At 57.5% G+C, this 14,373-nt stretch overlaps 1 protein-coding gene across 2 annotated transcripts in view; it reads right to left on the reverse strand.

Annotated features, from left to right (window-relative positions):
• CAMK2A (calcium/calmodulin dependent protein kinase II alpha) overlaps positions 1-11,852 on the reverse strand; it is a 33,856-nt gene extending 22,004 nt beyond the window's left edge. The window contains exons 1-3 of one of the 2 annotated variants that reach the window (XM_053956454.1): positions 11,652-11,852; positions 6,023-6,117; positions 3,077-3,136 (exon numbers count right to left, since the gene is read on the reverse strand). In XM_053956454.1, the coding sequence (XP_053812429.1) occupies positions 3,077-3,136; positions 6,023-6,117; positions 11,652-11,713 (217 nt within the window). In that variant the 5' untranslated portion in view covers positions 11,714-11,852. The remainder of the gene's footprint in view (positions 1-3,076; positions 3,137-6,022; positions 6,118-11,651) is intronic. The other variant, XM_053956453.1, reaches the window with a different exon arrangement.
• Positions 11,853-14,373: the final 2,521 nt, after the last annotated feature.

A 14,373-nucleotide genomic window follows, 5' to 3' on the forward strand; every position in this document is an offset into this window, starting at 1 on the left:
ACTGGCACAGAAACAGGTAGGGTGGATAAACAGACACTTGTCTAGCATCCTCTGCCCCACCTCATATTTTGTTTGATTCCCTTAAGACTATGAATATATTTAATGCTTCCTCTCTCTCACCTGGCTTCAGCCTGATACAACTTTCAACATATTTGAGAATGTTGGGAATCAGGGAAGAAAAAAGAAACATTCAGGTGAGAGATTTTGTGGGAGTTTTTACTCTTAGCCCCTTTTACTGCATCTAAATCAGCTGAGCCCTATATGGAAACATCCTCCAGACTCAGTGTGAGCCAGAGGAGATAACAACCCCAGCACTGAGCACAGACACTGCACTGTGTCACTCTTATCTGCCAGGCCAGCAAACACCACTTTGCTGGTCCTTTTCCTGTCTCCAAGCTCCGTGGGCAAATCCAGCAGCTGCCAAGAGCATGTTGCCAGCAGCGTCACTTCACCCGGCCGGGGCACAGAGCAAACAAGGTCTGATGGGCTGGTCAGCATCTTTTCTGTCTCTCTTGTGGTCTTGACTACTGACACAACTCGCTCATCTCATTCCCCAGTTATCATTCCCAACTGCTGGCCTCTGCAGACATCCGCTGAGCTCTGACATCGGTGTCTGCTCCGTTTTTCTCCAACATACAACCCCAGCTTTTGTGCCTTCCTCTGCTGGAAGAAACATATTTCCTCCCGTTTCCTCTCGCTTGGGAGGGATTTGAGGGTATCACGCCTGGGATTCCACAGAAGCCAAAGTATTCCCAGAGGGATTAGGTGACTTTGGTGTGGATAAGGCCAGCCTAACCATAAGCATATGGTCCAGATACGTTCCCTGCTTGGGGAAGTCCTGAAGCCTGTGGCTGCCAGGAGCCAAGAAGGTATAAGAGGGAGCAGCTGCTCTAAATATAACCTGACCCTACAAGTATCTGTTACTGACCCTAGTCAGAGAGAGCCACACTGGCCAAACCACTCCAGCTCAGAGCTGAGAGCCAAGGCAGGAGCATGACACAGCTTCAGGAATGAGACTCAGAGAACAAGTACCTGGAGTCCCAACTCCAGGGCTGGGTGCAGCCAAAGTTTTCCCAATAAAGCAAGATTTCCCTGAATGGAAACTGCTCTTCCTAGTATATCACTCAGTGCTGTGGGGTCCTGGGGACCTGGGCCTGCCTTTGACTGCCCATGCACAGCTTTCCATGTGAGGCTCTCCAGCAGGCACGGTGCAGAGCACAGGTTAGTTCCTCCAGGAACTGCAGCATGGCATCCCATGGGAGACAGAAGGACCCCACCTTGCTGCAGGGAGCAAGTAAGAGGACAGCAAAGCCCCTTGGCAGCTGGGGTGCTTCTCCCCGGGAAGGGCTGGACAGGGCTGTTTTGCCTCATCCAGCAGCAGTGCCTCCTCTTCCTCAGGCCAGGCTGCTCTGCAGTGGCACCGCTCGCTCCAGCTCCTGTGTGGGTACCGAGCCGCCTTTGCTGCACGGAAGGGAAGCTGCAAGCCCAAGTTTCCAGGCAGCAGGAGCAGTAGAGGGGGGTGAAAGGAAAGAGGGTGTGGGGTGGGGGGTGGAGAAGAGCCTCCTGGGTATAAATAGCAGCAGATTGGGCTTGTTAGCATCTCATGCTGTTAACCCCTTCCAGCCTTTGCAGCTCTGAAGCTGCCAGGTCACAGCCAAACAGCGAGGGGTAGTGTAGGGATGGGGGACAAGGACAGGGACAGCTGAGGTGTTTCGGTCCTCAGAGAACATGCCAGCCCCACGGGAAGGTGATGAAGAGGGAAGGGTGGAAGACAGTGGTGGGACAGAGCTGTGGCCAAGCTGGGAACCTGGGGAACCTGGGAACCTGGGGAACCTGCAGGTGCCATCCTGCAGGTCTCTCACACAGTGAGTTCCCCCGGGTTTATATTTCTTCCTACTCACACACTTTGCAGTGCGTTTCCTTCAGGTCTCGACAATCCCCGCATGTATTTTGGTGCAAAGAGGAGGCTGGAGGCCCCGGAGGGACCCCTGCAGGACAGCTCCTGGTCCTGCTGGAGCAGAGGCTGGGGAATGCTGCAGGGTCCGGCACCCTAGCAATGAAGGGAAGACCTGCCACACAGCCGTGTGCCCGAGACAGATGGAAGCTGACAGTCTTTTTTGGAACCGAAATATTTATGGGACAGGAGCCACATGGCTTGTCCCAGTGGCCCTGGACCTAGCTCCCTGAATCTGCTGCAGCAGCTCCTGGGGAAGGACGGATCCAGGTCACCAGAGCAGTGAGGGGGCCAGGGAGCAGCTCAGCCACAGAGGAACCCTCCCAGCTCCCGACTGTGGGTTGAGAGGGCTGCAGAAACCACCAAATGCTTTCCCAAAAGCCGCAGGATCTCATTGGGGTTGGTATATCCTGGGGTGCAGCAGAGGGAAAAAGAGGTTCATCCAGATCATCCACAGGGATCAAGAGCCTGCATCAGCATCCCTTCCAGGATGGAGTTTGGGATTTTTTTTTTTTTTACTGCAGTTTTTTCCCCTCCCCTCTCTCTCTCGCCTTCTGGCCTATTTTTGTCTTTTGCAGGGGCTCAGGAGTTTTCCTGAAACAGCTTTTCCGAAGGAGGCTACTTTCAGATGGACGGTCGGTGGGAAAGTCTTCGCTTCCCCCCGCCATCGCTCCTCCTACACGCCCCGCGCTGCCGCTGCTGCTGCTCCGAGCTGCAGCCGCTTTTTGGAGCATGCAGAGGAATACAGCACCCGAGCGGGGGGAGAGCAGTAAAAATAGCCTCTTGCAGCCTCCTGGGGCTCCGCTTCTCCCTGAGGGAGCTATGGCCAAGTGGGTTAGTCCGGACCTACTTCAGTCTCCCTGTGCCCAGTGGGGGCCTTTTTCCCCATGACCCCATTTGAAGATGGTGTTTCCCGTGAGGAAGAGGAGGGATGGCTCTGCAGATCAACCGGGCAGGATGACACCGAGCCCTTCTCAGCCTCTGGGACAAACAGTCCGTGCTGCTGCAGACAGGGCTGGATTATGGCTGGAGACTCCCTAGCCCTGGCTGGGACATGGGAGGGCAAGTGGGCAGCAGAGCCAGGTATGGAGCACCAGCCACGGGGGTGCAGGGTGCACTTACCAATGTTGGGGTGCTTCAGGAGACGGCAGATCCGGGCTTCTCGTTCCAGCTTCTGGTGATCTGAAAGAGGCAACGGCCCTAAATTAAGATCTGAGGAAGGGAATCAATGGCTCTCAGAGGAGGTGTTGGCACAGGAAAGCTGGGGGGACAGAGCAGCTTTTTTTTTCTTTTTGCTAAAGAGTTATGGATTTGAGGATAAGTTCTGCATCAGGGCACAATTGGGCACAATCCCAGCACAGATGCAGTTCCTGGCTAAGCCCCTCAGTCACTGATGCCATGGGCAATTTTGGGTTTGCAATGATCCCTCACTCTCCCCTCTCCCTTCTCTTTGCCGCACAATCTCCAATCACCTCACCCTGGATTTGCCTGGGTCATCCTTGCTGGCAGCACTGTTCCTTTTTCTCCTATTCACCCAGGACATTGCCAGCCTTGTATGGTACAATTTGAGCAATTGAAGGCAAAGTGAACCAGTGAGAGGTGTGAGGATGAAATGAGGCTATGGACTTCACTCCCCCTTGCCATCATCAGCCATTCCAAACCAGGGCTTTGCTCTCCTACACGGCAGAACCCTTTCTCAGAACCAGTGCCTGTCTCCAAACAGGAAGCACAGGTCCCACTCCCCAGCTTTCAGCAGGCTTGGGAATGTGAGACAATAGAGCTCTGGGCAAAGCAAGCTCAGCTAAGCCAAAAAATCCTCCCCCCTAGGACAGCTCAGAATAAATCTGCAAATCATTTTGTTTCTTCCTCTGCCCTTCTCTCCTTGCTCACACCTGACCCAGCCACCCTGCATGGAGGTGCCTGACTGGAGGCATTTTGTGCAGGCACTCAGCAGCCAGGACAAGCGAGGATATAATTAGGGCTGCTGTCTCTCAGTGCTACCTTGCAGGTTCACACCCCAGAGTCTCGCTCTGCATCAAAACAAACCTGGGTGTCTCCGACCGCTGAGCCGTGAAAGCAGCGCAGCCCCTTCTCTGCAGGGCTGCAGCCTTCCCCAGGGCTCAGTATCCTGTCCCAGAGGCACCCTGGGCCTTGGGGTGAGTTTGGCGGCCTGTGCTGGAGGCTGTGAGCTGAAGGCTGAGATAACCTTGGTGGTTTCATTCAGCTCCCCACATTGTTTCCCCGATGGGTGACAACCCTCCCAGGGTGGGACAGGGTGACAAGGAGAGGTTGGAGCTTGGGATATTCTCACAACTAAAGTCCATTGTGGGGTGGATGATGGGGATGGGATGGAGGGACAGTGTGACCAGTGGGGCAAGCACTTCACCGGGGAGGTGGGTTACAGCCTCTCCTACCCCACAAACCCAGCTCCTGCACACACCCAAACCCAATTTTTCCTCTAAAATCTCCACCTTCTCTCCTCCTGGCCCCTCTGTGTTGGCAGCCAGGAGGATGTCTAAAGAAGCAGACTATGGCTGGGGATGTTTTGCAGCTTCTCTCAACTTCTCCCCACTTCTCTCCTGCCTGCCCTTTGTATCTGGGGAAGCGCCATCCCCCCTGCCAGTACTGCAGAAACAGGGGGTTCCAGACCATTAGCCAAAGTCATTGGTGATTCAGCTGGCAGAGCAGGGAAAATAACTCCAGTGAAGTCTCTCCAGGGGACTGCTGGGCACGGCAGGGATGTCACAAACCCCAGGAGAGAATGGAAAGGGGCAAACTGCCGGAGGAGGCAAGCGGAGGCAGGAGGGAGCAAAGGGAGGGCGGCTCAATCTGCTGCTCCAGGCAGCCCTGAAAACTGGGAGGCGTTTGCCAGCTGGGGTACACGGGCAGGAGCCAAGGGCTGAGCCCAGCACTGCACACCCTGCCCAGAGCCTTTGGCTTTGAAGGAAGAAAATTACCCGCATCCCTGAAGAGGGGCAGGGGTCGGTGCTGGAGGACCTCAGGGATTCAGGGCCCGTGTTGTGCTGCTTTGGCAGCACTGTGGGAGGGATCTTGCGACATGCTGGTTTAATTCCAGGTCAGAAAGGAGCTTGTCACTCTTTTCTGCATTTCAGTTTTGCCTTCGGAGGTCAGCAGTGGAATTGGGAGAGACGCCGAGGGAGGATAATTAAACCCTCCCGGCAGGGTGCTTCCTCCCAGCACACATCCTGCACTCCCGACATCCAGGGAGGAGCCGGAGCAGGGACACGGCATCTGCTGCCTCCTCCTTTCCATCCACCTCATCACAGCTCCTCTGGCAGGTGGGGCAGATGGGGGCAGAGGGGTCCCTGGCTTGGGACAAGGGCTGGTTAATGATTTCTGCGCTGGCTCATCTCAGCCTCACTAGAGATGACCCACCGGGACAGACCCTCCAGCACCTCTTCCAGCAGCAAACAGCCAATGTGCTCCACCAGAGCAGATGGCAGTGAGGGTTGAGGGCCCATTTCCAGGTAGAAATGAAGTCAAACCCCCACCTGAAGGGATGTTTCCCTTTCATTGATGTAGGTATATGAGTAAGAAAACTTACAGACCCCAGAGCAGGGATGGAGTGTCAGCAGGGGCCCTCTCAGGAAGTTATGTTCCCAAAATAACTGGGCTACCCTGTGCCCAAAGCTGGCAGCGCTCTGACTTGTTGCAAGGCTGTAACCATCATTTTGCTGCTATGTATGTGCAGGGTGGTGGAGGGGGTCTCAGGGACAGAAATGGGGTCCTCTGGCTCATGATGCAGGTTGGGGTCTGGGAGTTCCCCTGAGCCTTTGCACAGCCAGGCTGCAGAGGCATCCCTGTGATTGGATGGGATGTGGCGAGCAGCCACCAAGACACCTCCTCGGGATGTTCACCCCATCCATCAAGGAGCTCAGTGAGTACTGCAGCGAGGACAGGGTGGCACGAGGGGTCACCCTCAATCAAAGACCCCTCACTTCATTGCACATCAAAGGCATCATCCTAGCACCGTGCAGAGGGGACAAATTCCCCACTATATGAGCCCTGCTCACCTTTTGCCTTCCCCAAAACACCCTCAGTGCTTACCTCGAGCAGAGAGCTTCTTGGTGTTGATGATCTTGGCCGCGTACTCTTGTCCTGCCAACACCTTCACGCATCTCCGGACAATGGAGAACGCGCCCCTGGGAACAGAAGAAGCCAGAGGTGAAGGGCTTGACATGAGAGCGAGCACAGCTCAGCCCTCATGTGGCTGTGGGGTGAGGGACAGCCACAGGCATGGGGACAAGGGTGGGGAATAGGTGCTGAATGGGGCAGGGACTTGTGCAAAACTTGTAGGGATCAGCTTCCCTGCACCACCATCCTTGAGGAATGATGGGAGGAGGCACATGCAGACCTAGAGAGGAATGTGGGCTTCTCCCCTCTGTGCTCCTCTGGGACACCCCAGGCACTGTGCACTTTTCCTCCTCTTCCTCCTGGCTTTGCCCAACCTGTTGCCAGGAGGGAAGGGGCAGTGATTTATCAGGGGCACTGGTTCCCAAGGGAAACTGTGATGGCTGCAGCTGCCACGTAGCTCTTGGTCACTTCAGTCTGTGTGTTCTAGACCTTTCAGTCACAGCAGCACTTGGTAGCTGTGACTAGTGCCAGATTCCCCCTCCCACTGCAAAACTGTCACCCAGGCAGGGACAGCCCAGGGGACCCTGTGAGGATGGAGCCCAGCTGGACAGGGACAGATGCTGTTGCACCTTGCACACACCCGAGCTAATGTGCAAAGCTCTTCTGGGGTCTGGCAGGCGAGTGAGCACGAGTCCTTGGGACACTCCAAAGACTCCTGTCTGCCCTGGTACCCCATGGCCCAAGTCCTGCCAGCTCGTGGCACTGCCAGTGCCGGCGCAATGCTGGGAGCTGCAGCACTGCAATCACACACACATGAACGCTGCAGCCCTGCTGAGCACAACCTTTGTGCCAGGTTCCCTTTCCTGCCAAACCTCTCCAATTGCTAAAATAACAACTATCAAAAGCAATCCCACCTCCTGCCCCACCTTCCCCCACTCCCTTTCACCCCACTCCAACTCCCTGCTGAGGAATAAAAGGCCACGGGCTGGCGAGTGCGGCTGATAATTGATTTTAGCGGCGGGGGCGGGTGGAGACGGGCAATTTGGGTTTGAATGTGATTTTTGGGAGAGCAGGCAAGCAGCGGGTGTGGAGGGATGGGGATGGAGCCCCAGCAGAGCTGGTAGCCCACGTGCCCAGTGCTGCCATGCAGAGCATCGCTCACGGCACGTGCCAGGCAGGAGTTGGGGGAAAACATCCTGGTGCTTCCCAGCTTCCCCGTCCTGCCATTTAATCCTGGCTGCTGAAAGAGCTGAGCTGTTAATATCCCTGAATCCTGAGGAAGAATTAACTGGAAAGGGTGGGCGAAATGCTTCATATCCAGCTTGCAGTAGGTAGGCAGACCAGAACTATTGGCAGTCCTGTGGTCTCGCTCTCTTCATCCTGCTGGGAACCCCACACTGCGTAGGGTTTGTGGGCTCCTATGGATCCCTGGGACTCATCTTCTCTATTTTTTTTTCCTAAAGACATGTGTGATGTTTCTGCAGTGGCAGGACAATCTGCAGCAGAGAGTGCAGCAAGCAGGGATGTCCCTCTGCCCCAGCTCAGAGTTTCACTGCAGAACCCAGCATGAGGCTGGAGGGCTGTGGGTGTCCCAGATCCACTGGAGGCTGGGGACCAATGGTCACTCCTGGTCCCAGTGTCCACAGCCACTTGCTCATCTAGTTATTTGAACTGAACAGCAAAAAAAGGGGGAGCCATGGGAAGCGGCTGTTTCACTCCCTCAGCTGCATTCCTGGCTTTTGGCTCCTCCAGACCTTCCTAACAGAAACCAAATGTCTATTTGTGGTTTGTAAAGCATAAGTAAAACCCTGTGTGCCTGGAGGGTGGGTGGAACATGGAACACTGGATGCAGGTGTAGGATACCCAGGGGTACAGCATACTTGCCATACCCCCATCCTTGTTCCATCTGGGTCCTTCAGTGGGTCTGCATTGGCCACCCAACTCCACATTGGGTGTTTGACCCCCAGCCAGGCTCTACTCCCTGTGCCAGGCTGCTCCCTTGCTACTCAGTTCCATGTAGGATTTTCCAGCCTAGGGGTGTGGGGGGGGGGGGGGAAACAAACCAAAAAAAACCCCTTTGCTCCATCTAAATTCAGCATCTTCATGGCAAAGGCAGCATCCCCTTCTACACCAAGGGCTCATGGAGCACTGCAGGCAATGCTGGGGGTGCCATGCAGGGAGCTCAGCCCCCCTGAGCTGCAAGAAACCCCTCTGGAAGGAAGGTATCCTGTCCTGTTCCCTGGCCATGGACAGCAGCGTGTCCCTTTGCTCCCAGGGCGCTGGGTCTTTGGGTGGGGATCACCCCAACCCTGGTGGCAGCTGAGGACCCCCATCTCTGCCTGGCTTGGATGAGACAGCACATCCCAGTCTGAGCAGGGGACGGGTACATCACCTGCAGGGCCATGGGTACACAACCGTGTCCTTGTCACCTGGCTGGCTGCCAGGGTGATGTTGGATCCACAGCCCAGAACAAGCCCTGTCTCTGCAGCCCCGAGCCCTGGCAGCCTCTGTCCCTTGATCCCTAGGCCAGGCATGACCCCATGCCTCGTCCCCACGGCCTTCCCCACCAGCTCAAGCAGTGGCTTTGCCACCAGGCTGCTCCGCTTCTCCCTTTTTCACACCTTCTCTGCCAGTGCCCGGCTGTGCTGCTGCCACCCTCCCTCTCTTCAACACCTCCTCCTCCTCCGAGGCATTTTTTTTTCCTTTCTAGAGAGAAGAGTGTGGGCTGGGGATTTTTTGTTCCTCCATATTTTTTTTTTCCTTTTTAATAAGCCCCCTCTCCTGCAGCTCCGGGAGCGGAGGGGCTGATCCTACGGCTCGGCATGGTAATTGTCTCCAGCCTCTCCCCGAACCTGCTGCGGGGGCGGATTTGGAGGCGCCGATGGAGCTGCACTTCATGTTTGTCCTACTCCGGGGGGCCGTGGGCAGAATCCTCTCCCTGTCCCCCCCGTTGCCCCCCGCCCTCCGCCTGATTCCCTCCTGCGAGCGTGGGGGATCGGAGCAGCCCTTCACTTGCTCAGCTTTGCGGGGGCTGACGCAGGAGTGGGTTTTCCCCAGCTCCGTGTCCCCCGCTCGGGACAGATGTCCTCCCATGCTTGGGAGGTGCAGGGATGTGCCAAGGGCTTGTGCCTTGCTGGGCAGACTCTGCAGATCTCCCTCCCCATCTCTGCCTGCCCCCAAAGCCCCACCGTGGTGCTACCATTAGGTGTGTGGCATCTCAAACCCCCGCCTGCCCGGCTGCCAGGGTGGGTGACAGCCGAGGAAACGGCAGAGAAACAGGGTGGATGCAGCAGCCTGGCAGCCAGACCTGCCGTCCTGCCAGCCGGGCTGGGGACACACCGTGTGCCCCACAACAGCCCGCCCCAGTCCCTTGGGGACAGCAAACTCGAGATGGACCCTCTCTGCTCGGAGTCCTTGCAGGACGCTGCTCCCTGCCAGGGTCTGGTGCGGGGAGAGCCGCTCTGCCCGGCCCTGCCGGGACTGACCCACCCCGACTGGCACCGGGAGCATCTCTCCGGAGGAGGAACGACGCTTCCCAGCGTGAGCAGCTGCCGCAGCAGAGCAGAGGTGCGGCACTTCGTCCTGATTTCCCTCTCTAAGCCCATGAAGCAGAAATTTCCCCGTGGGAAACCGCTGATTTTTGAATGTGCCAGGATGTGCTGGAAACCATCCCAGTGGAAAATCCCCAACCAGCCCCACAGCACCTTGGCTAACCTGGTGAAGCCCCTAACTCGGGAACACCTCAGTGATGCTGTTGTACCTGCCCTCTTGAGTGGATGGAAGAGCTGTGGGATGCACTGAGCTGGGGCTGCTGCCCCTGCATCACCCCAGAACTGGGGTGGTCAGGGGCGATGCTCTCAGGGGCTGGTGAGCTGCTGCGCCAGCTTTGCTCCTTTATTCCTTTTAAAATGCTTCTGTCCAGGTGGTTTTGGATCACAGTGCTGGGCAATGCAGGCAGCCCCCAAGCCTGGGTGCTCAACCCTCCAGTCAGCACCTACCCAGAAAAGCGTCTCAGCCCAGATACCTTCAGGAGCCCTCCAGGTCTTCCCCCATCACTCCTGGCCTGTGAACTCCCCTCCACATCCTCACAGCCATCTCTGCCCAGCCAGAGCCCCACAGCCTCACCACAGGCACGGAGCAGCCACTGCCTCACCTGCCCACCCCCTGCCACCACCAGAAAACCATAGAGCCTGAAAAGCCGAGAAAAGTCTGGAAAAAGCAGGTCCCACATCCCACCTTGCGACCAGCTCCCCAGAGGGTGCCCATCCCCCTGCCTGCAGTGCCAGCTGGGGCTGTCCCCACCACAGGGACCCACTCCCGAACGCAAGCCCCTGCTGTCCACCAGCCCCTCTCTGTCACCCTGATGCCACAGGGATGGGTGTGAATGTCCCAGGACGGGAGGGGATACATTTGCCTCCACAGAGCTGCACTTTGTAGCAGCACCCCGATGCCACAGTTTGGCTGGGGAATGTGAGCAGCACTCAGCCCAGCCATCACAAAGTCCCCCTGTCTCAGCCTGTCCATGTCCCCATCTCTGCCCTCTCCCTTCTCCCTCGCCCCCATTTCACACGCCCACGTGCATGTGGGCACACGCTTAGGCACAGGCTGCTCTGTGCCCGGGCGATGCAGGGCTGCGGGGTCGGAGCATCCCTGTGCCTGCCGACGGACAAAGCTTCCCCTCCGGAGCACAGGCACCCTGAGCCCACCACCACGCTGCCAGCCACTCCGAAGGGACGGTGGCCACACAGCCCAGATTTACAGACCAGCTCCAAAAAAAGGCACAGAAACCAAAACAGAGGCACATGCCTGCTCACTCCTGCGCCCGTTTTATAGCCACACGCTGGGCGGGACGCGGAGCATCCCTCCACACGGGGAACCTGGCATCCCCTGCTCCACCCGGGGGTGCTCAGTGCTCCCCAGGATCCCCTTGCTGGGCACAGGCAGCTCTGTTTGCACACACACACACACACACACACACACACACACTGATCCAGGCACACACGATGACACCTGGACCAGAGGAGCCGAGCCCTTCCTCGCAGGAAAGCAGGGTCAGACAGGGCTATGGCTCACCCGCACCGGGACAGGAGTGGGGAATACCCTGGATCTTTCCAAAAGCCACCAGGATTCTCTGGGGACTGCCAGGCAGACTGGGTCTCCTGCAGGTCTAGTCAAGCCCCAGTGCATCCACACAGATAAATTCCCTAAAGAAATGTGAGGGGTGTCCACTGCTTTGGCTTTCCTCCTCAGCTGTCCTGATCCTCCTCCCAGCTGGAGAACTTCCCAAGGGAGCTAGCAGCCTTCTTTTTTGGGAGCAGCTTTTCCATAAGAGGGGTAGCCAAGCCTTTCCCAGGCAACTCCAGACCTCTGGGGTGTCCCAAGCCCCCAGCCAAGCACCCATCAGCAGCCCCTGAACTCAGGTAGGGACAGGTCTGGGGCTGGAAGCCCCCATCCTCACTCGCGTGCCCTCTCTGACTCTCACGGCAATCTCTCCGTACCCATCTCCTTTCCCTCATCTCCAGCAGTTCCCAGCACTGCTGAGTCTCTCTCCCAGCCAGGGCACAGCCCCGCTCTGAGCATCCCAGCCCCATCTCCAACTTACTTGCCCAGTTCCTCAAAGAGCTGGTACTCCTCAGTGAAGCGATTGCAGGTGATGGTGGCCATCCTGAGGGGCTGGAAATGCTCCCTCCCGGTGCAGAGTTTGGGGCAAGCAGCTCTCCTCTCACTCCTTCCCTCTCCGTGTGCTCCCGGGGCTCTCTCCTCGGTGAGGTAAATAAGGGAATATATTTGATTGACAAGCCCAGAGATAATGATGAGGGCAATTTGTCTTCTCAGCTTCACAAGCCTTCGTCAGCATCGCCGTCCCCATGGTGACCACCGCTGCCAGAAACGCCCTGTTTCTGTTGCCGGGGCAACTGCTTCCCAAACCCGCCGCCCTCCGTGGGGACCAGGGCCCTGCTGGGGACCCGGCCCGGGGGCTGCCCGGGGGTCACCCACCTGCTGCAGAGGGGGAATATCTAAAATACAACTATTAATGGCAAATTAAAGGCTGTGGCAGTGGTAAAATAATTGGGGCAAAAAAGGTTTCCATGGAAACCGTGGTTTCCATGTTGCAGGAGGATGCTGTCACCCCAGCAACTGCTTATCCCCCCCCCCCAAAAAAAAAAAAAATACAGGCCCTGCTGGTACCTGCAGCAGCATTCCTGGGGGCCCTGGGGGCTGTGGGATGGGGACACGCTGCAGCAGGAGGGAGCAGATGGAGCAGAAGTGTGTCAGGAGAAGCTGGAGAAATCATGGCAGGTCCCCAGGTCCCCAGACCGTCCCGCCTTCAGCCAGGGTCCCCAGAGGGGCTGGCCCTGATCACAGTGCAGGGGAGGGCTGGCTGCTCCCACTCCCTCCTTTGCCCGCTGCGTCCCCACAAGGGCCCTGGGGTTCCTGTGGAGCAGCTCCTGAGGGTCCCCCCAGAGAGGGACGAGCAGCCTGGCCTGAAGCACAGCTAGAGGGGAGCACAAGGGCTGTGTCCTAGGGTGCCGTGTCCCTGTGCTGCCCAAGCCAGGGTAGAAAGGGGGGAGTTTCAAAGTGGGAATAGAAGGAAGGTCTGGCCCCCCAGTCCGTGGACTTTTTGTTGCTGAGTCGCCTCTCTGCTGTGCTGAACATAAGAAAGCACAAAAACTGCAATGAAAGTGGAATTGTGAGGTCCAAAACCTCAGGGTTTCCTCTGAGTCCCCACCAGCCCTCACTGGGGATCCAGCAGCACCCGCTCTGTCTACACCACCCCTTGCATTTTCCACCTGCTGACTTCCCCCAGAAGAGCTTTCTACTCAGCTTGTGTCCCATTTCTGGATGATTTTGCAGCAGCAGGGCCCTCCTCACAACAGGAGAAGGGACTCCCTGTGCCAGCTGGGAGGGCATTGCCTTTGCCAGGTGACATGGATTGAGTTCCCTTTCAGGCTGCCATGGAAGGGTTAAAAGGAAAAGAAAAGGTTCTAACCAGACAAAAATAGGGAGAAATCTTTGAGAGGGGAGAGAGGAGGAGCAGAGAGGGAGAGAAGAAAGGAGGTGGAAGTGGAGGAGGACAGCAAGTGGCGGAGTGAGGAAGAGGAGGGGGAGGAGGAGAAAGGTCTAATGGCTTTTCCATTAATTGCACCATTACCCACCTTCATCCCCACCTTGCATCCCTGCATCCAGCCTCCCGCTCCTGTCTGGTCCCATCCAGGGGACCCTGGAGGCAGAGCAGGGACTGATTCCCAGCCATGGAAGGGCACAGGGATGGGGCCACAGTCCCCAAGGGTTGATGACCTCCAGACCCACCCTGGCCGTGGCATGAGCAGAGCACACCAGGCACCCTCACTTGGGCTGCAGGCAATGCACATGTGCCATCTGTGCCCCAGGGACATGATGGTCCCCAAAATGCCTCCAGGCATCTGCACAACTCTTCCCCATGCTGCTCCCACAAAAAAGGGGGTTTCATTCCCCACCCCAGGGCTGTGCCAGGAGGCAGGGGGCTGCCATGGGGGCCGGTGCATGCGGATGTTTGTGGGAGTGCTTTCCTCCTCCAGCATTTTGCTGCCAGCCCCCAGCAGCCCCTTAGAACCCTAGAGGCAAGAGCCCCCCACTCCCAAGACCCCCTGGATGCCCGTGGGCAGCTCTGTGCCCCTGCCTCACTCCCACCTCCCTCCCACCTGCGCTGCTGTTCGTGTCCCCGTGAGCTCCGCAATGTGACCTGCCCCCCTCCCCGTGCCCACCCCCACACTGCCACACGTGCTCAACCCCACACGCGTGACTCTGCGTGCTCCTGGAGCCAGGAGGAGGGATCTGTCCCTTCCTTCCCCCCCGGGGCGCCTGCTGCAGCCCAAACCCCTCACCTGGGCAGGGAGTGATGGCAAAGTCCCCCACGAGGACCCTGCCTTCCTCCCCAGGGTTCTCCTGCCTGGCAGAGACACGGCTCTCCAGGAAAAGTTTCTCCCTCTCTGTTCTTCTCTCTATTCAGTTTTTTTCCTTTTCCTCGACATTTTTGCTTCTGAGGGTAAGGGGGTGTCAGACTTCTGCATGCTGAACGTGCTCTGTTTTGCTGGTAATGTTTTCCCAAGCAGGAAATGCTGCGTGGTCCCAGTCCTGGGTGCCTGGGGACAGTCTGAGGGGAGCAGGAGCTCTGGGTGGAACCTTCCAGCCCTGAGCTGGGGGCTCCCCTGTGGAGGGGAGTAGTCCCAGTCCTCTCCCTGAGGCCTCAGGATATTCCCAGGATGTGTCAGTTCCCAGCCATCCCAAGATTTGCTCCTGCAGGCCTTTGGGAGCCATGCTGCTCTCATGCTGCCATGCTCGGG

This window comes from Vidua chalybeata, chromosome 15 (assembly GCF_026979565.1).
Source record: "Vidua chalybeata isolate OUT-0048 chromosome 15, bVidCha1 merged haplotype, whole genome shotgun sequence".
Taxonomy (NCBI): Eukaryota; Metazoa; Chordata; class Aves; order Passeriformes; family Viduidae; genus Vidua; species Vidua chalybeata.